We start from the raw sequence: 25,881 nt of genomic DNA, 5'->3' as shown, positions 1-25,881 counted from the left end.
TTGCTGTTTGAAAGAGAAAGCTTTGTTTTTTGTTTTTTTTTTTTTTTTGTTCATAACGGCTTGAAGTGGGTATTCGAACTTAGTTTGTATAAACAATAATACCCAAAAATTTCAATGAAGCTTTGAAGCCAGCCAACTTAATATTGTTTTGGAGTTAAAACACTACGGAACCATCCGAAGCACACCCGCACCAGCTTTTCTACTTTCTGGTGCCTTTCATCCATCCACTAGAAGCACTAAAACCCGCCATTACCGTCAACCTCATAACAGAAAACCGAGACAGTCTAACGAAACCGTTGTCACATATGCCTATTATCTCCACTCTGCAGTTAAGTTACCTTCCGACCACCTCTGAGCCACAGTTGACATCAGCAGAGAAGCGATATTTTCTGCTGGCAACCTTTTCTTATTCCGATCATCTCATGATCTAGAACATTATAATGTAACAACGTATACACTTTGACTACGTTTTTTTATAGATACACATACTTAACCTAAAAAAAAATGGTAGTTGCGTGGTACCATTAACCACTGGAGTATTCTAACTCCACAGGCTAGCACACCACATAGCTGCCTGGCGGTGAGTCCCCCAGCCGAGTGGACATCAGGTGCTGGTTACGCTAACGACCGGAGTCGAATTTGAGTTCCCACGGTGTTTGTGGGGTGTGGTGGCCACTGGGCTGACACCCAGTGGTTCATACTTAACCTAATTAATCACTGAATTATAAATCAAATAAAAGAAAATAACAACCTGCACTCTTGGGTTGTTTTGTTGTATATGACTCACGCTTTATTATTTTACTAGTCTATAGTCTCATGTGTTACACGGGTTAAATGATAAGATTGGTTGTATTAGAAGAACAAAAAGATCAATGTCAACGGAGGTCCAATGGCCATTGGAAACCCTTTTGGGCAATAGGTAAAGTAACATGCACACTGATATCATTTATTAACATCATGTCTCTTAAAAAGATCGTCATTAATTTAGCAAAAATATTTTAACATTGAATATACAAACTTTCAAATATGTTGCTAAAGTTTTTTTTTTTTTTTTTTTTTTTTTTTTATACAGGTTTATCCTTCATATATACAACTTATATATGGTTTTTTAATTGTTTTAAGGTTTGAAATATGTTCTTTCTCGTGTTGTCGACTCCGTCACAGCGAATAACCCATAAATACCATACACACACCACAAATCCCAACAATTACGAGGCGACAAAACGGACGCACCCGCCGCAACACGCAAGCATTCGCACTAGTATCATTAAATGGTAAATATTTGATGGATGTATTTACCCTTACTAAAGAATAAGGTTTCCCCTTGTATATATATATATATATATATATATATATATATATATATAGGATAATGCTAGATAAAAAACCCTAAAATTCTTAGAAAACTTTGGAAACCCAAATGGGAAGCCATTTTTACCCAACCTCCCGACATTTTTTTTTTTTGAAAAAAATTACACATGTAATATACATGTTTTAGAGTGTTTTGGGCCAAAAAAAACAAAAAAGCGCCAAAGGGATTTTTTTAAAAAAAATAAACAAATTTCAGCTCCTAACACGTGTTAAGCAAAAAAAACAGAATTTCGCTGAAAATTGCTGAAATTTGTTTTTTTTTTTAAAATATCCCTTCGGCGCTTTTTTGATTTTTTTGGCCCAAAAGTCTTAAAAACATGTATATTACATGTGTTATTTTTTTCAAAAAAAAAAAATGTCGGGAGCTTGGGTTTTCTCGGGTTTTTTATATATATAGGGTTTTCTATCTAGCCCTACCCTATATATATATATATATATATATATATATATATATATATATATATATATATATATATATATAGGGGACCGCTAGAATGAGAACCACCTCGAGTTGTAAGAACCGCGAGAACCACACCGTACGGGGCGAGGTGGACCAATTTTTTTTTTCAAAAACGTAGATGTATGTATTATAAACACATTCGTAAAAATTTTTTTTTTAAAAAATGTCGTGCATGTAGTTTTTTACACCACAAGTTTGTGGTTTACGAGTTCCGTAAATTTACGGAACTCGTAAACCACAAACTTGTGGTGTAAAAAACTACACGCACGGCATTTTTTTTAATTTTTTTTACGAATGTGTTTATAATACATGCATCTACGTTTTTGAAAAAAAAAATTGGTCCACCTCGCACAGGATCAAGTAGTTCTCGCAGTTCTTACAACTCGAGGTGGTTCTCATTCTAGCGGCCCCCTATATATATATATATATATATATATATATATATATAGGGTAAGGTTCATGCGAGAACCACCCTTATTGCGAGAACCGCGAGAACCAATGTGAACACAAAATAAAATCTAAAAAAATAAAAAAGCACTCAAAATTTTTTTTTAAATATTTTTTTTAACAAAAATCGCTATATTTAGTTACCAAAAAAAAAAAAAACCTTTTTTTTTCGAGTAACAGTTATCCATGCACATGTGCATATGTATCATTACTTCAACAAATTCCGTAATACGTTATCAGTAATAGACAATTGCACTTTAATTTACAATACCATCTGTAATACACTACTTTTTACATTACCAATATTCAAAATGCACATGTGCATCATTAGGTATAACCATAATATAACATTTTTTGTTACAAAAAGTTTGTGATTTTGAATGGAGAAGTAGGCCCATATACATGTTTTTTGGTTAGTTATATCTAGTGGTTGATGGTTTGGCTATAGTTGTTACCTTATGATTTAGTATGATGATTGGATGGTATAAATGATGTTGATATACATGTAATAAAGTGAAAATATTGCAATAGTATTGTATTATGGATGGTCAGAGGTAATGACATTGTATTATGGATGGTAGGAGGTAATGGTAGCGTATTATGGATGGTATGATATATGAAAGGGAAAATGTATTCAAAGTAGTGTACCAAAACATCTTATTTCATGTTGATACATATAGATGCACATGTGTATTTCTAATTTTGGTAATGTAGAAAGTAGTGTATTAGATATGGTAGTGTAAATGAAAATGTAATTGTCTAATATTTGTAATGAGTTACGAAATTTGTCAAAGAAATGATACATATGCACATGTGCATGGTTGTGTATGGATGGAATGATAGATGAAACAGAAAGTGTATTCAAAGTAGTGTACCAAAACACCTTTTTATCATGCTAATACATATAGATGCACATGTGCATTTCAAATATTGCTAACGTAAAAAGTAGTGTATTACACGTGGTAGTGTAAATAAAAGTGTAATTGACTAATATTTGTAATGAATTACGGAATTTGTCAAATAAATGATACATATGCACATTTGCATGGATAACTGTTACTTGAATTTTTTTTTTGAAATTTTTTTATTTTTTTTATGAATAAAATATAGCGATTTTTTCCCAAAAAAAAAAAAATAGTAAAAAAAAATTTGAGTGTTTTTTAGATTTTTTTAGGAATTACTGTTTGTGTTCATACTGGTTCTCACAATAAAGGGTGGTTCTTAACGGATCTTTGTCCTATATATATATATATACTAGGTTAATGCCCGCATAATACACGGGCTTCAACTAAAACCATATTATTTACTTTAAAATTTAAAACCAGATTATAGCCTTGGTGTTCGCCTTATATAGCCCTCTCTTTCAAATTTCTTTTCTTCAATTCAATATGTAGTTTATACAAGAAAGTTTATTTAATTCCACGAAAATATATATGTTTGTTATACACTACACTAATTAAAATTGATACGAGAATAAAATTTTCCTTTTTCTTATTAAAATATATTTTCTTATTTATTATTTAATATATATATATATATATATATATTAATTTCTAAATATTAAATAAGAGAACTTAATAATAACTAACTAATTATCATTTATAGTTGGGTGTTGCTAAATGCACCCCCATTTCTTTCAATTTTACTGGTTATACTCCCCCTTGAAGTTTTAAATAATTACCAATAAATCTTTTATTTTTTTAATTTTAAAAAAACTGCACCTACTTTAAGTTTTTTGATAATTTAAAAAACAATAATGTTAAAATTATATAGCACCAAAACTTAACCAAAATTTGTACGAATTGAATTCATAAAAATTATTTATAAAAATTATTTATGTATAGTACTACTTTTAAATTTTTGAATTTATCATTTTGTCTAACCAAATTTGTGTTATGTATGTGAAAAAAAAAACAACTTGAAAAAAATAACTAGAGAAACAGAGTTCTACCTCATATTAAATTTTGAACTTGATTGTAACTTTTTACATAGTAAAATGTTGATCATGCATTGTGATAGTTAAAATTTTAATTTGATTGTACAACTTTTTGTTGAACCATAACACACTTTATATATAAATATAAAGGGCACAACAAGAGGCTGAAAAATACAAGATATAAACAGACCAAAAACAGAAGAACGGAACAAAATTACAAGAGATCTAGGGATGAGCAAGGTACTCGTTCGGTACCGAAAGTATCGGTACCGAAAAACGAGAAAAGTGGGTACCGGTAGATTTCTCGCGTGCCAAAGACTCGAGACTATTGCCAAAGCCACTTCGTTGACAAGCTTCTTCCATTTTTATTGCCTGGCGTCGCCTCCAAACACTCCATAATCCCGGTCAGTTTTGACACATCGCTAGGCATTTGGACCTTTATCCACACGAAGATGTTCCACCATATACTTCTCGCAAAGAGACACGCCACAAATATATGGTCTGGATCTTCAGTGCGAATACCACACCCATCGCAAATAACATTCGGGATGTTGACCCCAAGCTTCCTGAGTTCCGTCTTTACAGCCACTTTCCCTTGAAGGGCTCTCCACATAAGATAGTTGCTTTTCAGATTTGCCGAGGAGTTCCATATAAAAAAACTCCATCCATTCTGCTCGGTTTCTGTGTGAATAACATCCAGCCTAACATCTTTCACTTTGAAAATTGCTTCTTTCTCATTCTGGTTGTACAACTTATTACAACAATGATAAACGCGGTAAACCTCATATTATAAATTCAAAATTTAATTTTATAACTTTTTGCAGCACCTTTTATATATACGAACAACATTAAATTCAACATTTAGTATCTCAATTATTGTTATTATATATATTTATATGAATTTTAATTGATGATAATTAGTAGCTTTTATTTAAATAAACTGATTAATGAAAAGTTTTTTAGAGGGGTGAAATTTAACAGCTTCTAAAATTATATTTTTAGAAAGGAGGTGCGATTAGTAAAAATGAGGGTGCATTTAGCCTACCCCTTTATAGTTTTGAATTTTATGGGCATTACACATACTCTACGCTTTTACGTTATGATCTTTCTATCGCTCTCAACTCCCTTTGTTATCCATAACTGTACTCTTCCAAACATTTCTATCTCGATTCCCTACTTTCATGGCTGTGTGAAACGTCCCTCTTTTTCAATTCAAACATACGATTGACGTTCAGTTCAGCATTTAAGAATTTGAAGGATAGTTTCTGCTGCTAAATTGATCCTAATAGTTAGGGTTTAATACATGTTCTAAGTGTATTATCGAAATAAATACCATGCCACATGATGATCCCATAATTGAAATGCATCTCTTTTATCCAGGTTGTTAAACGTGCCTCTTATTACTTGTCTGTACATTGATTATGAGAAGAACAAGAAACAATGATATGAATAGAAGATCTTGAACAAGATATATGCACAACAAAAATACTTTTGCTGGCAAACTACCAGACTGTCGAGGACCTTATTACTGCAGTTTGGAAAACACTAGACTTAACTTCCCTGGGTGCATTCAGAACCTTTTTTTATTGCTTCCACTGTCAATGAATGATAGAAAACAAATGTTAGGAGCTTGGTGAAAGAAATAAGATCAAAAAATTCAAATTGCAACTATTTGAAAGGAAATAACTTACGATCAAGGGAACCAATTCCTAATTGTTAATTGACTGTCAGAGTAGTCCTTTTGGATATTCCTTTTCCGATCCGCCCTACAAAGTCATTCGGCATGTCTGTTACTTTTAGTATCTCCAGACGCTTTGGTTTTATGAGTAGTCTACATGGGATGTTCTTTAACTTATGACAACGTCTGATATCTAATTCTTTGAGGTTCTCCATTGCTTCTTCTTCCACATCCCATTCCTCCAACCCCTTTAGCTTCCATATCTTTAAGACCTCGAGTTGCTTAAATCCTCCTCGAAGACAGACCATTCTTTCTCCCGTGAACGAGTCACCCAAAAGCCTCAACACAATCAAACAAGGTAGTTGTCCTAACGTCTCCATTGGATCTTTCTTTAGCCGAGAGATTGAAAGTGTGAGAGCCTTAACTGTTGGCGGGAATTCATTTGCAGTTGGTAATCTAGAAAGATTACCATACAGATTAAGCTGGGAAAGTTTAGCTAAGGTGGCTAGTGTTTTTAAGACTAGCTCCGAAGCTTGGCGTGATCCATTTAAGGAAACCAACCTCAAAGACTGAAGATCAACTAGCTTCTCAATCCAGTCAAGTAAGACATCTTGTTTTCCTGTGCTTAATTGGTATCTAATACCTAATTCTCTAAGATTAAGCAACGTTATTAAGCCTTCGAGCTTATCTGCTGATATCCTGTCATCCAGAACCAATCCCCAGAGGGTTAGAAGAGTTGAAGAACAGCTAGGTGGCATGGTGAGACGAACATTGGTGAGATTGAGATGGCGGAGGCGTTTAAGCTTCCAAATGGAGTCTGGAAGACTATTGACACAGGTTTGCTTTAGATCTAAGGTTTCTAGATAGGATAGATCTCCCACAGATTCAGGGAGCCACTCCAAGAAAGTCCTTCTCAGTCCTAGGTATCTCAAATGACTCAAGTGACCCACTGCATCGGGCAGACTCCTCTTCCGTGCCCCTTCGAGGTCAAGTACCCTCAATAACACAAAATCAGTTCTCATCGTTTTACCTGAAACCATCCCCACTCTTGTGGTGATTATGCCAGGAACCATGAGTCGTACATCAACCGGACCCATTGCATCTTGAAAGTTCTTCGAATTCTGGCGGATGTAGAAACGACTGATATCTTGGGCTTTTGGCAACAAATAGTCGTGAAAAAACGAAACTAAACGGCATCGCTTCGGGCTGTTGTCCAATCTAAGCTTGGTTATCTGAATCATATTAAGACCCACTAATTTTTCGAAACATTTTTGTGCCAAATCCTCAGGAAACGGGTCTTGGAGTCTTCTCTTCACAAAACCCTTGGCTACCCATAGCCGGAGCAACCGCCGTACTGGAATGACATAATCTTTGGGGAAAAGAGCCAGGTATAACAGGCAAACTTTCGAGCGGATTTTCAGGTTGTTATAGCATAATCTCAGAATGTCATCAGGAAATCGACCATCGTCAATCACCAGTGGCCACCTTTTTATTCTATTATTCGAGAGCAGCCCCGCCATTAGAATGATGTTTCTAGGCAAACCATTGCAAATCCTCAAGATCTTATGTTTCAAACTTTCTGTGATTCGACCAGCTTCCTTTTCCTTTCCAGCCTTGTTCAGAAACATTTTCCAGCTTTGGTCTTCATCTAATCTGTTCATAATATGCGGGTTAAGTTTCATCATCTCTGGAGTTTCTCGAGACGTAAAGATTACTTTACTTCCATTTTTAGCATCTGGGAATGCGTCTTTTAGATCTTGAAGAACTTCATAACTCCCAATACCATCAACTACAATCAGGTACCTCCTACCCTTCACCGTTGCGGTAATTTTTTTCAACCTGGACAAGATGCGCTCTGCTGTATACTCCTCTCCCACAGAAATCCAGTCATGGTAATCAAAGTCGTCCTTGATCTTCTTATAAACCGCACGAGCAAGTGTCGTCTTCCCAGAACCTTGTTCACCAACAATCGGGACGAACATGTCCATTTGACTTGTCAACCGTTTCACCAGGCTTTTGATATCATCTTCCAGCCAGAAAATGCCCAATTCACCTACTATGTCCATCTCCTACACATAAAGCTTATTTCATTTAGTATGGTGAAATTTGGAAGTTTTATGGAAATGAAAACATATACGTAATCAAATACAATAGGGGATCATTATGTCTCTTTCAAAACACAAGAAGCATCCCATGTTTTGTTGTACGAATCAATCCAATGTTTCCTCTGGTTCTTGTGCCACAAAACATATTCGTTTTTAGAGAGTAATTGGGAGTATAGTTTTAACATATTTAAACTTACCGGCACTTCCAATGCTTCCTTAAGTTTCTTTACCACCAAACCCATTGAGGGTCGTTTTTCTCGATCATTAAGTAAACACTGACATGCGATCTTCGATATCTTATCCAAGGAAGCTGGTGGCAATTGCTCCATCATATCAGGATGAATAATCTCATGCAATTTACCATTCTCATTGTAGTTATGAACCAAACGGTCTAGAAACTTTCGTTCATCGTTTACATTCATAAAATATAACCTTCGACACAAGACTTCAAACAATACCATCCCAAATGAATAAACATCAGATTCTTTTGTGAGTACACCAGTATCCTTATACACAGGATCACAATAACCATTTGTGCCACATGGGTGGGTAATGACAAAAGTTTCAGGTTCGTTAGCGCGACCTAGTTTAGAAAGTCCTAGATCAGATATCATAGCTTTCCAGTTGTGATCTAATAGAATATTTGCACTCTTTATATCCCTATGGATAACTCTCTGATTTTCTGCAGCATGGTGGTGTAGATAATCCAAACAGCTGGCCGCGTCGATGCATACATCAATCAGTTGCTTACATGTTAACGGACATACAGTTGTGTCCTTAGTTAAAAGCTTATCAAGGCTTCCATGCTCGGCGTACTCATAAACAAGGATTTTTTCGTTTCCTTCTTGGCAGTAGCCAAGAAGGGAAACCAGGTTTGGATGTTTAAATCGGGAAAGCAAATGAATCTCCGTTAAAAACTCTTTAAACCCTTGACCAGAAATGTTAGCATCTAATCTCTTTACAGCAACACTAGTAAGTTTACCCAAAAGTGAGAGTTCCCCTTTGTAAACTTTGCCAAATCCACCTCTCCCAATAATAAGTGTAGTAGCGAAGTTTTTAGTGGCTATTTCTAAATCCTGAAATGGTATTCGGAGGTGATCTGTCTCTTTGATCAATGCCATTTTTCTTCAATCGTAAGCTTGCTGAAGAACCAGTCTCCTGTTGATCCAATACAAGAAAAATAAATAACATTCTACAAACGAAAATTAACAAAGGTCACTTTCTTCCTCGATGCATCTTTAAGTTATTTAATTTGTTATTATGTTCATCGACGCTAGACTTTGTTTAACTTTATGTAAATTAAGTAAAACTAGTGTATTAACCTGCGCTCCACGGTGGGTAGGCCAATTTTTAACAAAATACATATAGAAACTTAGACGCAATGATAGAACTTTGGTAAAAAGAACCAGAAAAATATACACATAGTTTTAGTTGGATGAACCAACTTTATAAACCCGAAACATGTTTAAGCGTTGTTATTTAGTTATATATATTCTACATGCTCCTAGGACTCGAATATCAAAACATAAATACAAAAACATATCGTAACAGCTATTAGTCTGACATAGAACCTCAAAGCATCAAACATACATAACGAAAGAAAAAAATCAGAATGTGCCGAATTAACGCAAGTGTTCCCATTTCTTGATTTGTTCATATTTTCATCGCAAACTCAAAAGAAAACAATAAGGTCCTCAGAAAAATAAAAGAAAAAAGTTGTTAAAAAAACCATAAAAGCTGGCAAGGCAGAGTACATTTATCCATAATAACAAATAGAGTTAAATGTCATTTTAGTTCATGTGTTTTGGATCATTTTGACAGTTTAGTCCAAAGGTTTGAAACGTTGCTATTTTAGTCCAAATAGTTTCAAATGATGTCATTTTAGTCCACTGGGTTAACTCCATCCCTTTATTCTGTTAACTAGAAAGGCAATTCGACCATATAAAATGATCGGATTACCCTTCTAGCTAACAGAAAAAATGGACGGAGTTAACCCAGTAGACTAAAATGGCAACGCTTGAAACTATTTGGACTAAAATGGCAACGTTTCAAACCTTTGAACTAAACTGTAAAATGACCCAAACCACAGGGACTAAAATGAGATTTAACTCTATCAAAAATCAAACAAATTATTTTAGTAACTGAATGATTCAAATAATTAAAACATACACACTTTAAATGATCCTTTTCAACTTTATAACCCAAAATATACACAATAACTATTTTAATAGTCGACTTTCTTATAAATGGAATTTCGAAATATCTACAAAACGTGTTCGTTTCAATATTGCATTCAACTTTAGTTATTAACTAGATTGTTGCCATAGCCGCACGTTGCGGCGGCGACATCTTAGTTGTTTATAGATGACAACATGTTATGTGATGCATTAACCATATAAAGTGTTTCGATGTATCCGATCTGACTCAGTGTAACCTATAAAAGCATTGCGGCTGTGACAACTCGAAATTTAGAACTTTTCTTGTGTCTCGATGTAACATACTTGTACGCTATGGGAATAGTTAACTCGTTAATAAATGTGAAGTTTTATGTGAAATGTGCCTTGTTTGTGTGTTTGTATGTATATACGTATGTATTATAAGCAAGCCGAGAACCCAACCCGAAAACAAAGAACCCGACTCGAGACCATGAGGTCTCGAGTGAATAGTGGCCGGTGGGCCTTTGGGCCGCAAACCATCAACCGAAACCCATTAAGGGTGCACCACTTGAAGCTAATATATATATATGTGCATTACCCTCCTAACCACACTTGCTACTCTTGAACAACACACACTCATACTCTCACTCTTTCCCTCTCTAAAAACCCTAAGAAACACAAACACACCTTGGTAGCCGGCCAACACTAGGATTCGGATCAAGCTTGGAAATCGACCTTGGAGTTCACCTTTCCTATCTCTTAGCCGGTTAGTAATCCTTGTTATGTTTTGTGCTTGGATTGATTATTATGACATTATGTTGCTTGCTAAGTTTGAACATGAGAAATGATAGTTTATCTATGATAAAGATGTTGATTGATAGAAAATAGTTACCAAATGATGATGAATCGATTAACATGTTTTCGGATATATTGCATGATGGACTATGATATCTTGTTTAAACCACTAGTGTTGATGTTTATGAAATCGGCTTGCAATTGTCATACAATCGGATTAGTATAAAACCGGGCTTGTGGTATTATGCTAAGTGTTTTGATGCTTGTTCATAACTTGGTTGAATAAGTGTTATTGTGCTTGAATATATGAAAAACTTGATGAATGAGTTTGAATACATGAAGAACTTGTTGAATATGATATGAATGTGCTTTGAATGTTTGAATTCTGCCTATTTGATCCGATTTTGGTTAGTGTTAGACAACAAAACATGTTTTAGTGGATAGTACAATATTTGTGTTGCATGATATTCAAATGCTATTGGATAAGTACAAACTGTGCAGAAATCAGCAGATGTTGGGGAGTCGAAACCCTGGTTGCGACTAGAAATCTCCATGTTGCGACATCAGTTGCGAGTCGAGAACATCAGGTTACGACTCGCAACCATGGCATGCCAAGCCGAAACCGTGGTTGCGACACAGGTTGCGACTCGCAACCATCCCTGATCAACACAAACAGCATATCCCGCAACTGTGATTGCGAGTCCGGTTACGACTCGCAACCAAAAGCAGCACAACCCGAGACCGCGCAGTTGCGAGTCTTGTTGCGACTCGCAACCACACTTAATGGGCTTACGTATTTATGGGCCTACGATTAGTGGGCTGGGCTTATGAGCTTTCTGTGCTAACCGTTGATGCATGATTTGGGCTTGAGTAGTTGGGTTGAACTTATGGGCTTTATGTGTTACTGTTAACTGAATATGTTAAACTTTTACACCGTGATTGCTACTTGTATGTGCACTGCTTGGTTTGAATCTGATTATAAGCGGTATCTATGTTAGGACGTGATTGACTACTTGCGAATTGATTGACCCTTCTGTGTTACTACCGAGCAAACCGAGGTGAGTTCACACCCTCTACAAAACGTGGGATTCCCTGGGTTGGGAACGGGGTTAAGAAACGTGGGTTCCTCGTCCTCCTTGGGTAGGACGGTGTTGGTTCAGGAATGTAATTCCTCGTCCTGGTGGACGGATAACTCGTACTAGACTAAAACTCTATCACGAAGTCCCTCCTTTTTGTATCGACTTAATCGCCGGGCCAATGGCGAGCGGGTCATTAGTTAGATAGCGCTATTTAGGTCTGACAAACCTCACACCGTGCCGCAGAGGACGTGCGTGAACTAATGGATCTGGGGCACGTCAATGATGATAGACATTGATGTTTTCAGGGCACATAAACATGACTACAGTCAGCAGTCGATATGGTAACGAGTCTAGTGTACGCATGGGGTAGCCCCCACGGCCGAAATGCCTGATAACTACATGGGGTAGCCCCCACGGCTGGAGTGCCGGTGTAACTGGGAATGAACAAGTCACATTTTTAAACTATGGGGTAACCCCCACGGCATGATGCCAGATAAAGGAAACTGTTTTTGGAAACCACTAAAACGAACACCCAACTGTGAACTCACTCAACTAGTTGTTGACTCGTTACTACATGCTTTGCAGGACCATAGGTATTCAGCTGGAGCTTGCATGGAGGTGGGTCGTTGTGGGACACGGATTGCTGCGTATTATGTTAAACTTGAAACTATTTGAACTTATGTTTTACTTTTGAGACTTATGCTTCCGCTTGCAACTTAAACTTGTTTTGTTAAAACGCCAATCGTATTGGTTAGACTTTTATAACTAATTATATGCTTGTTCAATATGATTGGTGGCTGGATCCTGGTCAGTCACGCCTCCAAGCGGTAGTACTCCGCAGGTGGGATTTTGGGGGTGTGACAGATTGGTATCAGAGCCATTGGTTATAGTGAACTAGGTTTTAATAAAGGAGAAACGTTTTTGTTAAAACCAGACTATAACCGGTTTAGTGCTCAACGGTCCACAACGACACTTCGCTCCACATGCAAGGCTCGACATTCTAGGTAATATGATGTACGTATATCGCCTACTTGTTAGATACATAGTACATTGCTCATGGTATGCTTGACTAGTATAACTACTGTTGTTTGAACACGTGTGTGCTTACCCTGTCCTACTATCATACTTTCGCGAACCTCTCTCACTCGTATTACTCTTATTATGAAGAATCATGTCTGGACGCGTTAACATGACACGAGCCCAGTTGACGGCTTTGATCAACGAACGAGTTGCCGCAGCGCTTGCAGCTGCAAACGCAGGAGGTATATCCTGCAGTCCGAATTTGTTCTAGGATCATTTGGATCCTACTCTGGTGAACCAACCTTTGTGTTAAACTCTGTCATTCTTTCCCCTACCTTAGGTCAATATGCTCAGGCACCGGTGTGCACTTTTAAGACCTTTATGGACTGTTGACCCACTACTTTTAGCGGAACTGAAGGAGCAGTAGGTCTCCTACACTGGTTTGAGAAACTAGAGTCTGTGTTCGAGATGTGTGAATGCCCTGAAGCGCGCAGGGTGAAGTATGCTACTGGTACTCTCGAGGGTTTAGCCCTCACGTGGTGGAATGCTCAAGTGCAAATGCTGGGATTGGTTGCTGCCAACGCCACCCCATGGGAAACTTTCAAGGAAATGGTCAAGGAGGAATACTGCAGTCGCGATGACATCCATAAGCTGGAAGATGAGTTCTACAATCTCAAGATGACGGGGTCAGAGATTGAGGCGTACACTAAGAGATCGCATGAGCTTGCCTTGTTGTGTCCTACTATGGTGGACCCTCCGTATAAGCGAATTGAACTTTATCTCAAGGGCTTGGTGCCAGAGATCCAAAGCCATGTGACTTCAGCAAACTTGACTACTATCCAGCAGGTTGTTCAGTTGGCTCACCGTCTCACTGATCAGGCGGTGGAGCAGAACAAGTTACCAAAGCGTATAGGTGCTGCAACTACTTCTGGTACCTCTAGTGGGGACAAACGGAAATGGGATGGAACTTCAAGCAGGGGTTCAACTTCTGTGCAATCTCAGTCTCAGCAGAGAAAGACTGACGACCACAAGAGCCCCAGTCAGCAATCGTCTGGTGGTCAAAGTCATGGTGGGTACAAGGGGAATCACCCCAAATGCAATCGTTGCAACTTACATCACAGTGGGCCATGCACCAGGGGCAACTGTCATCGGTGCAACAAGCCTGGTCATGTTGCAAAGGATTGCAGGAGCGCATATCCCGCCAATCAGAATCGTCAGCAACCTCAGCAGAACCAGCGACAGCAGCAGGGTAACAACAAAGGATGCTTTCAGTGTGGAGCTGAAGGTCACTTCAAGAAAGATTGTCCCCAACTGAACCAGAACAACAACAACAACAATCAGGGGAATGGTAACAATGGGAACAACAACAACAACAATGGTGCCAGGGGGCGAGTGTTCGTGATTGGTCAAGGTGAAGCAAGGAATGATCCCAACGTGGTGACGGGTAAGTTCCTTCTCGACGACTTTTATGTTACAGTCTTATTTGATTCGGGTGCCGATACTAGCTATGTGTCACTAGAAGTTAGTAAAATGCTTAAGCGTATTCCCACACCCCTGAGCGACAAGCACACTGTAGAGCTAGCAAATGGTAAGAGCTTGGAAGCCTCGCACGTAGTCAAAGGTTGCCAACTCATTCTCGCTAACCAAACCTTCTCTATTGACCTTATTCCTATCGTCTTGGGTAGTTTCGACGTTGTCATTGGGATGGATTGGTTATCCCAACACCGAGCATAGATTCTTTGCAACGAGAAGATCGTTCGTATTCCTGGTTTAGGTAGTGAACCACTTATGATTCGTGGCGACAAGAGAAGTGCTGTTGAGAACATCATCTCTCTTCTTAAGGCCCAGAAGTGCTTACGCAAGGGCCACACTGCGATTTTGGCTCTAGTTACTGATACCACAGAGAAAGAGAAGAAGCTAGAAGATTTTCCAGTTGTACGAGACTATCCTGAGGTATTCCCTGAGGAATTACCTGGTCTTCCGCCCCATCGCCAAGTCGAGTTTCAGATTGAACTAGCTCCTGGAGCTGCGCCTGTAGCCCGTGCACCTTATCGTTTAGCCCCATCAGAGTTGGAAGAACTCTCTACGCAACTACAAGAACTCTTGGATAAGGGTTTTATTCGTCCTAGCTCATCGCCTTGGGGAGCTCCAGTACTATTTGTAAAGAAGAAGGACGGTACCTTCAGAATGTGTATCGACTATCGTGAACTCAACAAGGTGACTGTGAAGAATCGTTACCCTCTACCGCGCATTGACGACTTGTTCGACCAGTTGCAGGGGTCGAGCTACTATTCAAAGATCGATCTGAGATCGGGATATCACCAGCTGAGAGTTCGGGAAGGGGATGTCTCTAAGACAGCCTTTAGAACTCGATATGGGCACTATGAGTTTTTGGTCATGCCGTTTGGGCTGACGAACGCACCCGCAGTCTTCATGGATTTGATGAATCGAGTGTGCAAGCCTTACCTGGACAAGTTTGTTATAGTCTTCATCGACGACATCCTGATCTATTCTAAGAGTCAGGAGGAGCACGAACAGCATCTACGACTTATTCTGAAAAACTCCTTCGGAAGGAACAGCTTTACGCAAAGTTCTCGAAATGCGACTTCTGGCTTCGTGAAGTCCATTTCCTGGGGCATGTAGTGAACAAGGATGGGATTCACGTTGATCCATCCAAAGTGGATTCTATTAAGAACTGGCCTGCGCCCCGCACACCAAAGGAAATTCGCCAATTCTTGGGATTGGCAGGTTACTACAGGAGATTCATTAAGGATTTTTCTAAGATTGCGCAGCCTCTCACCTTGTTAACGCAGAAAGGCGTTGTCTATCATTGGGGAAATGCACAAGAGTTAGCTTTTCAACATATAAAGGATAGACTTTGTAGTGCACCTATCCTTTCACTGCCAGAGGGCACAGAAGATTTTGTGGTTTATTGTGATGCATCAATTCAAGGTCTTGGTTGTGTATTGATGCAACGAGATAAAGTCATAGCTTACGCCTCACGACAACTCAAGGTTCATGAGAAGAACTACACTACACATGATTTGGAACTGGGAGCTGTTGTTTTCGCACTTAAACTATGGCGGCATTACCTGTACGGAACCAAGTGCGCCATCTACACCGACCACAGAAGTCTAGAGCACATATTCAAGCAGAAGGAACTGAATATGCGGCAACGACGATGGGTCGAGCTGCTGAACGACTACGAGTGCTCCATCAGGTATCACCCGGGCAAGGCCAATGTTGTGGCCGACGCCCTGAGTCGAAAGGACACTACGCCTAAGCGCGTAAGAGCTCTACAACTCACGATCCATTCTAGTCTACCTTCGCAAATACGAGCTGCTCAGATAGAAGCACTGAAACCAGAAAACGTAAGAGCCGAAGCCCTACGCGGGTCAAGACAACGCTTAGAGCAGAAGGAAGACGGTGCTTACTACGTAACGGGACGCATTTGGGTCCCACTCTATGGCGACTTACGAGAACTTGTAATGGATGAAGCACACAAATCTCGCTACTCGGTACACCCTGGTTCGGACAAGATGTACCACGATATTAAAGCTACGTATTGGTGGCCTAGCATGAAGGCCCACATAGCAACTTACGTCAGCAAGTGTTTGACTTGTGCGCGAGTCAAGACGGAATATCAGAAACCCTCAGGCCTACTCCAACAACCAGAAATACCTCAATGGAAATGGGAGCAGATTTCCATGGATTTTGTTACTGGCCTACCTAGATCTCAACGCGGAAACGATACTATTTGGGTGATAGTGGATCGACTCACGAAATCCGCACACTTCTTGGCAATTAAGGAAACAGATAAATTCTCCACTTTAGCGGAAATATACCTCAAGGAAGTTGTTTCGAGGCACGGGGTGCCCACCTCTATCATCTCCGATCGAGATGCACGCTTTACTTCGGAACTGTGGCAAGCAATGCACAAATCTTTTGGCTCACGTTTAGATATGAGCACAGCGTATCACCCACAGACGGACGGGCAGTCCGAGCGCACTATTCAGACCTTAGAAGACATGCTTCGTGCATGTGTAATCGACTTTGGCAACAGCTGGGAAAAGCATCTGCCACTTGTGGAGTTCTCGTATAATAACAGCTACCACACCAGCATTAAAGCTGCTCCGTTTGAGGCATTGTACGGACGTAAATGCCGGTCACCTCTTTGTTGGGCAGAGGTGGGGGATAGTCAGATCACTGGTCCTGAACATGTGGTAGACACTACTGAGCGGATTGCTCAAATACGACAACGCATGGCGGCCGCTCGTGACCGTCAGAAGGCCTACGCCGATAAGGGCAGGAAACCACTTGAGCTCCAGGTTGGGGAGCGGGTATTACTCAAAGTTTCACCCTGGAAGGGTGTGGTTCGTTTTGGTAAACGAGGCAAACTCAACCCACGATACGTTGGACCTTTCGAAATCATTGAGAAAATAGGCAAGGTGGCCTACAGACTGAACTTACCAGCAGAACTCGGTGCAGTTGACAACGTTTTCCATGTGTCGAATCTGAAGAAGTGTCTGTCAGATGAGACCCACGTAGTTCCTCTGAAGGAACTTACGATCGACGAACAGTTGAAATTCGTCGAGGAACCAGTCGAAATCACGGACCAGGATGTTAAGGTCCTCAAAAGCACTAGAATACCTCTCGTTCGAGTTCGTTGGAACTCACGTCGCGGCCCAGAGTTCACCTGGGAGCGCGAAGATCGGATGAAACAAAAGTATCCCCAACTGTTTGAGAACAGTGCAACCGCTACTGAGGCTGAAGCTACGGAATTTCGGGACGAAATTCCAGATCAACGGGGGGTGGATGTGACACCCAGGATAACCAGGAAAACCTTGCAACTTAACTAGCTTCCTCAGTGAGTGCCATCAAATTTCGGGACGAAATTTCTTTCAACTTGGGGATGATGTGACAACTCGAAATTTAGAACTTTTCTTGTGTCTCGATGTAACATACTTGTACGCTATGGGAATAGTTAACTCGTTAATAAATGTGAAGTTTTATGTGAAATGTGCCTTGTTTGTGTGTTTGTATGTATATACGTATGTATTATAAGCAAGCCGAGAACCCAACCCGAAAACAAAGAACCCGACTCGAGACCATGAGGTCTCGAGTGAATAGTGGCCGGTGGGCCTTTGGGCCGCAAACCATCAACCGAAACCCATTAAGGGTGCACCACTTGAAGCTAATATATATATATGTGCATTACCCTCCTAACCACACTTGCTACTCTTGAACAACACACACTCATACTCTCACTCTTTCCCTCTCTAAAAACCCTAAGAAACACAAACACACCTTGGTAGCCGGCCAACACTAGGATTCGGATCAAGCTTGGAAATCGACCTTGGAGTTCACTTTTCCTATCTCTTAGCCGGTTAGTAATCCTTGTTATGTTTTGTGCTTGGATTGATTATTATGACATTATGTTGCTTGCTAAGTTTGAACATGAGAAATGATAGTTTATCTATGATAAAGATGTTGATTGATAGAAAATAGTTACCAAATGATGATGAATCGATTAACATGTTTTCGGATATATTGCATGATGGACTATGATATCTTGTTTAAACCACTAGTGTTGATGTTTATGAAATCGGCTTGCAATTGTCATACAATCGGATTAGTATAAAACCGGGCTTGTGGTATTATGCTAAGTGTTTTGATGCTTGTTCATAACTTGGTTGAATAAGTGTTATTGTGCTTGAATATATGAAAAACTTGATGAATGAGTTTGAATACATGAAGAACTTGTTGAATATGATATGAATGTGCTTTGAATGTTTGAATTCTGCCTATTTGATCCGATTTTGGTTAGTGTTAGACAACAAAACATGTTTTAGTGGATAGTACAATATTTGTGTTGCATGATATTCAAATGCTATTGGATAAGTACAAACTGTGCAGAAATCAGCAGATGTTGGGGAGTCGAAACCCTGGTTGCGACTAGAAATCTCCATGTTGCGACATCAGTTGCGAGTCGAGAACATCAGGTTACGACTCGCAACCATGGCATGCCAAGCCGAAACCGTGGTTGCGACACAGGTTGCGACTCGCAACCATCCCTGATCAACACAAACAGCATATCCCGCAACTGTGATTGCGAGTCCGGTTACGACTCGCAACCAAAAGCAGCACAACCCGAGACCGCGCAGTTGCGAGTCTTGTTGCGACTCGCAACCACACTTAATGGGCTTACGTATTTATGGGCCTACGATTAGTGGGCTGGGCTTATGAGCTTTCTGTGCTAACCGTTGATGCATGATTTGGGCTTGAGTAGTTGGGTTGAACTTATGGGCTTTATGTGTTACTGTTAACTGAATATGTTAAACTTTTACACCGTGATTGCTACTTGTATGTGCACTGCTTGGTTTGAATCTGATTATAAGCGGTATCTATGTTAGGACGTGATTGACTACTTGCGAATTGATTGACCCTTCTGTGTTACTACCGAGCAAACCGAGGTGAGTTCACACCCTCTACAAAACGTGGGATTCCCTGAGTTGGGAACGGGGTTAAGGAACGTGGGTTCCTCGTCCTCCTTGGGTAGGACGGTGTTGGTTCAGGAATGTAATTCCTCGTCCTGGTGGACGGATAACTCGTACTAGACTAAAACTCTATCACGAAGTCCCTCCTTTTTGTATCGACTTAATCGCCGGGCCAATGGCGAGCGGGTCATTAGTTAGATAGCGCTATTTAGGTCTGACAAACCTCACACCGTGCCGCAGAGGACGGGCGTGAACTAATGGATCTGGGGCACGTCAATGATGATAGACATTGATGTTTTCAGGGCACATAAACATGACTACAGTCAGCAGTCGATATGGTAACGAGTCTAGTGTACGCATGGGGTAGCCCCCACGGCCGAAATGCCTGATAACTACATGGGGTAGCCCCCACGGCTGGAGTGCCGGTGTAACTGGGAATGAACAAGTCACATTTTTAAACTATGGGGTAACCCCCACGGCATGATGCCAGATAAAGAAAACTGTTTTTGGAAACCACTAAAACGAACACCCAACTGTGAACTCACTCAACTAGTTGTTGACTCGTTACTACATGCTTTGCAGGACCATAGGTATTCAGCTGGAGCTTGCATGGAGGTGGGTCGTTGTGGGACACAGATTGCTGCGTATTATGTTAAACTTGAAACTATTTGAACTTATGTTTTACTTTTGAGACTTATGCTTCCGCTTGCAACTTAAACTTGTTTTGTTAAAACGCCAATCGTATTGGTTAGACTTTTATAACTAATTATATGTTTGTTCAATATGATTGGTGGCTGGATCCTGGTCAGTCACGCCTCCAAGCGGTAGTACTCCGCAGGTGGGATTTTGGGGGTGTGACAGCGGCTATGGTGTACAATGATGACATTAATGTCTGGTGTCTGCACGTAACGTTACGTGTTTTTGACTTTGTCACCCTTGTTACGTTTGTGACATTAACGTAATTAGACATAGATAAAAAGAGTACGTTTCGTTCGTTGCGGTGTAGAGTCGTGAAAGTAATTTAGATAGCAATGTAAAGTCTTAAAAGTAATTTAGGCATTAACGTGATGAGACTTAAATAAAAAAAGAGTTAAATGCTTGGTTGGTCCTTGTAGTTTACAAAAATTGCAGACTTGGTCCCAGTGGTTTACTAATTACACGTGTGGTACCAAAACTTGTCAAAAATGAACTCGTTTGGTCCCCTGTCTTAACATCAGTTAGATTTCTCAGTTAACACACCCCTTGTGCATGTCACATGAGGGTAATCTTATGTGAATTTACTTATCGAAGAAGATGATGAATTTATATATTTTTTTATCTTCAAGGGTAAATAAGTAAATTCACATAAGATTACCCTCATGTGACATGCACATGAGATGTGTTAACTGAGAAATCTAACTGATGCTAGGACAGAGGACCAAACGAGTTCATTTTTTACAAGTTTTGGTACCACGCGTGTAATTAGTAAACCACTGGGACCAAGTCTGCAATGTTTGCAAACCACAGGGACATTGCGGTGTCAAGTTGAAGGTGATATAACTTACTTAAAGAATAAGGGGTGTAGGTTTCAATTTAGAAAATGTAGAGACCAACCTTTGTTTTTTTATGATATATTGAATAAATAAATTTAAAATTATGTGTAATTAATTAGCTTTAGCAAGTCACCCTATGAGTATCATTTCGAGAAAAAGATTATAGTTAAATTCAAATTAGTTTTAGCAAGTCAAATTAGTTTTAGCAAGTTAAATGTTTGAAAAAATAAAGGGGCCACAGATTAAAATAGTAACCTATTCTTTATGATGTGACATGCAAACCTTCAAAGCATATTGCCATTTTGTTTTTTTTATCATGCAAAAGATTAGGTATATATATAAACAAAGGCGGTGGCTGTAGCCACCCACCTTTTGTTTTAATATTATATAAATAGGAAAAAACCATTTATAAAACTAATACTATTTAGTAGCTTAATTTAACATACCACCACCAAACGTTTACTAAGGTGGTGTTTGTTTTTTGGCCAGAAGCACTTCTGGCCACTTATGTCTGCGCCAGGCAGAGGCGGGCAGACGTTTGGATGTTGCAGCTTGTTTGTTTTCTCGCAGACCTTTCATTAAAAAAGGTCTGCGAGACCTCTTCACCACGTAGACAATGACTCATGTCTTCTTGGAACCTCTTCACCACACAGACCTCTTCTTCCCTGCCACCACCTCCACCACCACATCCCGGCCACCACCGCCACCACCTCCACCTCCGACACCCCTGCTCCGCCACCACCTCCACTCCGCCACCACCTCCACCGATGGTAAACAAAACCCCCAAATCCCCGAATCAATCTGTTATCAAAACCCCGAAATCGATCTGTTATCAAAACACCATCATCGTCATCATCTGCGGGAAAAGGCTGGCCAGAGAAGGAGATGGCGGTGGTGGTGACAGATTGTAGAGAGAGAGAGAGTTTGTAGAGAGAGAGAGAGTTCAAGGCTAGGGTTTGCGGTGTTGGTGAAGGCAGAGAGAGAGATCGAGGGAGGAGAGAGAGAGACGGTGAAGGGCGGTGGTGTAGTGGTGACGACGGTGGTTGTGTAAGGCGGTGGTGAGGAAGGCAGAGAGAGAGAGAGAGGAGATCTGTGTGTGTGTTTGTGTGTGTAGGGTGTGTGAAGATCTTTTTATATAAAAAAAAACAAACCCTCTTCTCCTTGCAGACTGCAGACATTTGGTCCACCTCTTCTCCTGTAGATGCCTGCAGATGTGGTCCGCAGACTGCATACATTTTCCCGCAGAAAAAACAAACAGCACCTAAATTTACTATATATTGTTTTGTTACTTTTTATTTGGTTCTAGATATAATAAATATATCATATAGAAAAAAAATGAAAACAAAAAAAAAAGTTTAACAATTCAAGTGTTTAATCATTGCCAACACTTTTCAGCATAGTTTAAACTTTTTAGATAGAATGACATGGCATCCTCTGATTAGTTGATTTTGAAGTTTGCCACTTTCAAGTGTTTAACCACTCCCTACACCCTCCTTTAGTTTGGGAGTATAGAGGAAAACAAGTTGAAAGTTGGGAGTAGTGTGGTACAATTCATAAGTTATAAGTGTTATCGGCTAAATGGTGAAAGTTGTGGTTATTTAAATCCAATATCCCAAATATTTATAAGGAGTAAAAATTTGTTGTTCAGAAAAAAAAAAATCTATTTAACTTTCATTAAATGTTCTAACTTTTCAACGAAAAAAAATCTATTTAACTCGAGTAAACTGCCATTTTGGTCCATGAGATTTGGTTATTTTTACCACTTTAGTCTAAAATTCAAATCTTTTGAATCTGGGTCCATATGGTTTCAATTTTATTGTCATTTTGTTCCAAAAGTAAAACCAGCTCAGGTTCTCAAATAAAATCATGGTATTTTATCATTTTTCTTAGGGACAAAAATACAAAATGGTTATTATAAGTTTTATTATAACAGAATATTTATTAAAATAATAAAATTAAATAATGTTCTTGACCTTATTTGTAAGCAGATTTCACCCAAACATCATCTTCTCTAAACCTAAACCCTAATGTAATGTAGAGATTGTAAACCGCCACCACGTTTGAGTACAGCAGCTGTCGACTTGCTTCTTTTGAATACAAGATTATTGTTTCAATCTGCACTATGAACACCATCACCCAGATCTTTTTCTTTTCTTCTTTTTTGACCGAGAAGATAAAGTATCCAGCACCGGTTAGAATGAGAATGAGAATGTGGATGAGAATGATGCTAATGAATATTATCATGATGGCGACAGTTATTAGGGTTGATAATGGTATTTGTTGAGTTTGAGTTTGTTACTAAAAGTCTACAACAGAAGATAAAGTGGTGTTGGTGCCAATGTCAGATCTGAAAGAAGGTGATGAAGAAGAAAATGAAGGGAAATCAGCAATAGGAAAAGAAGAAGACACCAACTTGCCTAACTTTTCTTGAAGAGAAAATGCACAAATGCCTCCAGCTGGTGTGTTGTTTTTTAATGGGTGCTAAGTGCACAACATGCTTCGATCACCAATGTCTTCTTGCATCCCATCCATGATTTCAAGATTATCAAGATTCAAGTTTCAAGATTTGGATTTGACCCCACAAAGATCTAAGCTTTTTCAAATCTGGGTTTTTCTTGGTACCTTTCTTGATCTTGATGTATTGTGTTGCTGGTGTTTGTGAGTGAGAGTGTGTGTCAGAGAGAGAGAGAGAAAATGGGTCGATGAGTAAGATCAAAGAACATTATTTAATTTTATTATTTTAATTAATAATTTGTTATAATAAAACTTATAATAATCATTTTGCCTCTGAGAAAAAGAACAAAATAGCAAAATTTTATTTGAAAATCTGAACTGATTTTATTTTTGGACCAAAATGGTAATAAAACTGAAACCACAGAGACCCAGCTTCAAAAGTTTTGAATTTTGGACTAAAGTGGTAAAAGTGACCAAACCTCAGAGACACAGCTTCAAAAGTTTTTTCTAAATGTAAAAAAAATTAAATAATAAATCAATCAAGTTAATCAAATGAAACATATGAATCTTGATGCTATATTGTGATGTTTTTTGTTTAACTTAATTTGATCAATTATGAAACTTGCGTGAGTCCTTGCATCAACTACTTAAAGGTAGCTCTAATGTTTCTAAATTGAGTAAACAAAATTAAAGATATATGTGATCAGTTGGCAGCTATTGTATATACATGATAAGAAGACACAAAATGTTATAAACGAACACGATACGATAACTTATCGTGTTCTTTATTTTCAAACACGGACACGATTTATTTTTTTAAAAGATATACACGAAAAATACTTGTCAAGACCTGTTTACCGGAGCACTATAATAATTACATGTTTAGAAACTTGGTATACACAAAAATACATGTTAAGACTTGTTCAACAAGTATTTATATAATGAAATCAATTAAAAAAGCAAAATAAAAGAGCAGTAAAAATGTCATTACAAGCATATTGGATATACCGGTACTTAACACACTATCCCATATCCTATGATTTAGTTAATAAAAAATCTTAATATGTATTAACATGTACTTAATATGTAAACAAGTATTTTACCTGTTTAGACACGAAAATTAACAAGTTCTATCGTCTCTCCCTACTTAATACACGAAACATGTTAAGGTCATAGGTTAAAGGGATACACGAAGTATGTCTGTATCTAAAATTGCCAGTGTCTTATTCCAAAATGCTACATTTTATGAAACGGAGCCCATAGAGATTTCATTGCGCCACCTAAGTGTCGTATCAGCGCCACATCAGGGGCTTCAATCATTTAATTTTTTTTTATTTTGTTTTGTACTATTTAAACTAATTAAAAAAATTAAAATACCATTTAAACAAATTAAGAAAAATACAAACCCCAATGTTGTTGCTCCTCCAAGGTTCGCCCCTTAAGAACTATGTAATAAAAAATTATAAAAAAATAATTAAATCAATAAGATACTTTGATCAATATTGAAGAAAGTGGATGGTTGGAGGGGAAGAAGAAATTAAATGATCTAAAGAAGAAATCAAAAGAAGGTCAATACTAAATAATTGGATAGATGTTGGGTACTGAGAGATTGATGCATACCTGATCGGAGAAGAGGAGGATTCCAGTGAAGAAGATGATGGATCAATAATTGATGAGAGGATTGAAGTAAATAAAGATGTGTCGGCTTCTATTTAGCCAAAAAAGCTAGACGATAAAAATGAAATAAAAGAAATATGACACTATCTTTACTTTTCAATCAATAGTGAAATCAAAAGGAGGGCCACTTCATTCTTTATTTTATTTTTGCGGAACAATCATCATGGACAGCTCACACACATCTTAATTTATACCCGAGTTAAATGACATTTCAGTTTTTTGGTTTGTGACATTTTGACAGTTTAGTTCAAAGGTTTCATTTTTTGTCTTTTGGTTTAAAAAGGTTTTATCATTGTCATTTTAGTTCACTGGGTTAACTTCATCCATTATTTCTGTTAACGAGAAGGGCAATTTGGTCATTTTATATGGCCACATTGTTCTTCTAGTTAACAGAATTACATATAAAATGACCAAATTGCTCTTCTCGTTAACAGAAAAATGGATGAAATTAACCTAGTGGACTAAAATGCCAACGGTAAAACCTTCTTGGACCCACATGCGAAAAATGAAACATTTGAACTAAACTAGCAAAATGACTCAAAACACATGGACTAAAATGACATTTAACTAAAAAAAAAAAAATTAAACAACTAAAAAACCAAAAGAAAAAAAAACTACTCATCATCATCATCGTTCTAGTTATTTACCATGCGATCCAACCATAGATGTTCAAC

The 25,881-nt window shown here is 38.5% G+C and overlaps 1 protein-coding gene across 2 annotated transcripts; it reads right to left on the bottom strand.

The window, feature by feature from the left end:
- Window positions 1-5,559: 5,559 nt before the first annotated feature.
- On the bottom strand, window positions 5,560-25,259 carry LOC110865234 (probable disease resistance protein RF9). Of its 2 annotated transcripts, XM_022114469.2 has the most exons (5): window positions 25,151-25,259; window positions 24,937-24,975; window positions 8,195-9,155; window positions 5,906-7,961; window positions 5,568-5,809 (listed from the first exon to the last, which is right to left on the bottom strand). In XM_022114469.2, exons 3-4 carry the CDS (start codon window positions 9,116-9,118, stop codon window positions 5,931-5,933), a joined length of 2,955 nt encoding a protein of 984 aa, XP_021970161.1. In that variant the 5' UTR covers window positions 9,119-9,155; window positions 24,937-24,975; window positions 25,151-25,259; the 3' UTR covers window positions 5,568-5,809; window positions 5,906-5,930. The 2 variants fall into 2 exon arrangements, with proteins under 2 accessions (XP_021970160.1, XP_021970161.1); XM_022114468.2 differs by lacking the exon at window positions 24,937-24,975 and having other exon boundaries at window positions 5,560-5,809; window positions 25,151-25,239.
- Between the last annotated feature and the right edge of the window lie 622 nt (window positions 25,260-25,881).

This window comes from Helianthus annuus, chromosome 8, assembly GCF_002127325.2.
Source record: "Helianthus annuus cultivar XRQ/B chromosome 8, HanXRQr2.0-SUNRISE, whole genome shotgun sequence".
NCBI lineage: Eukaryota > Viridiplantae > Streptophyta > Magnoliopsida > Asterales > Asteraceae > Helianthus > Helianthus annuus.
This window is presented reverse-complemented; position numbering and strand designations above follow the sequence as displayed.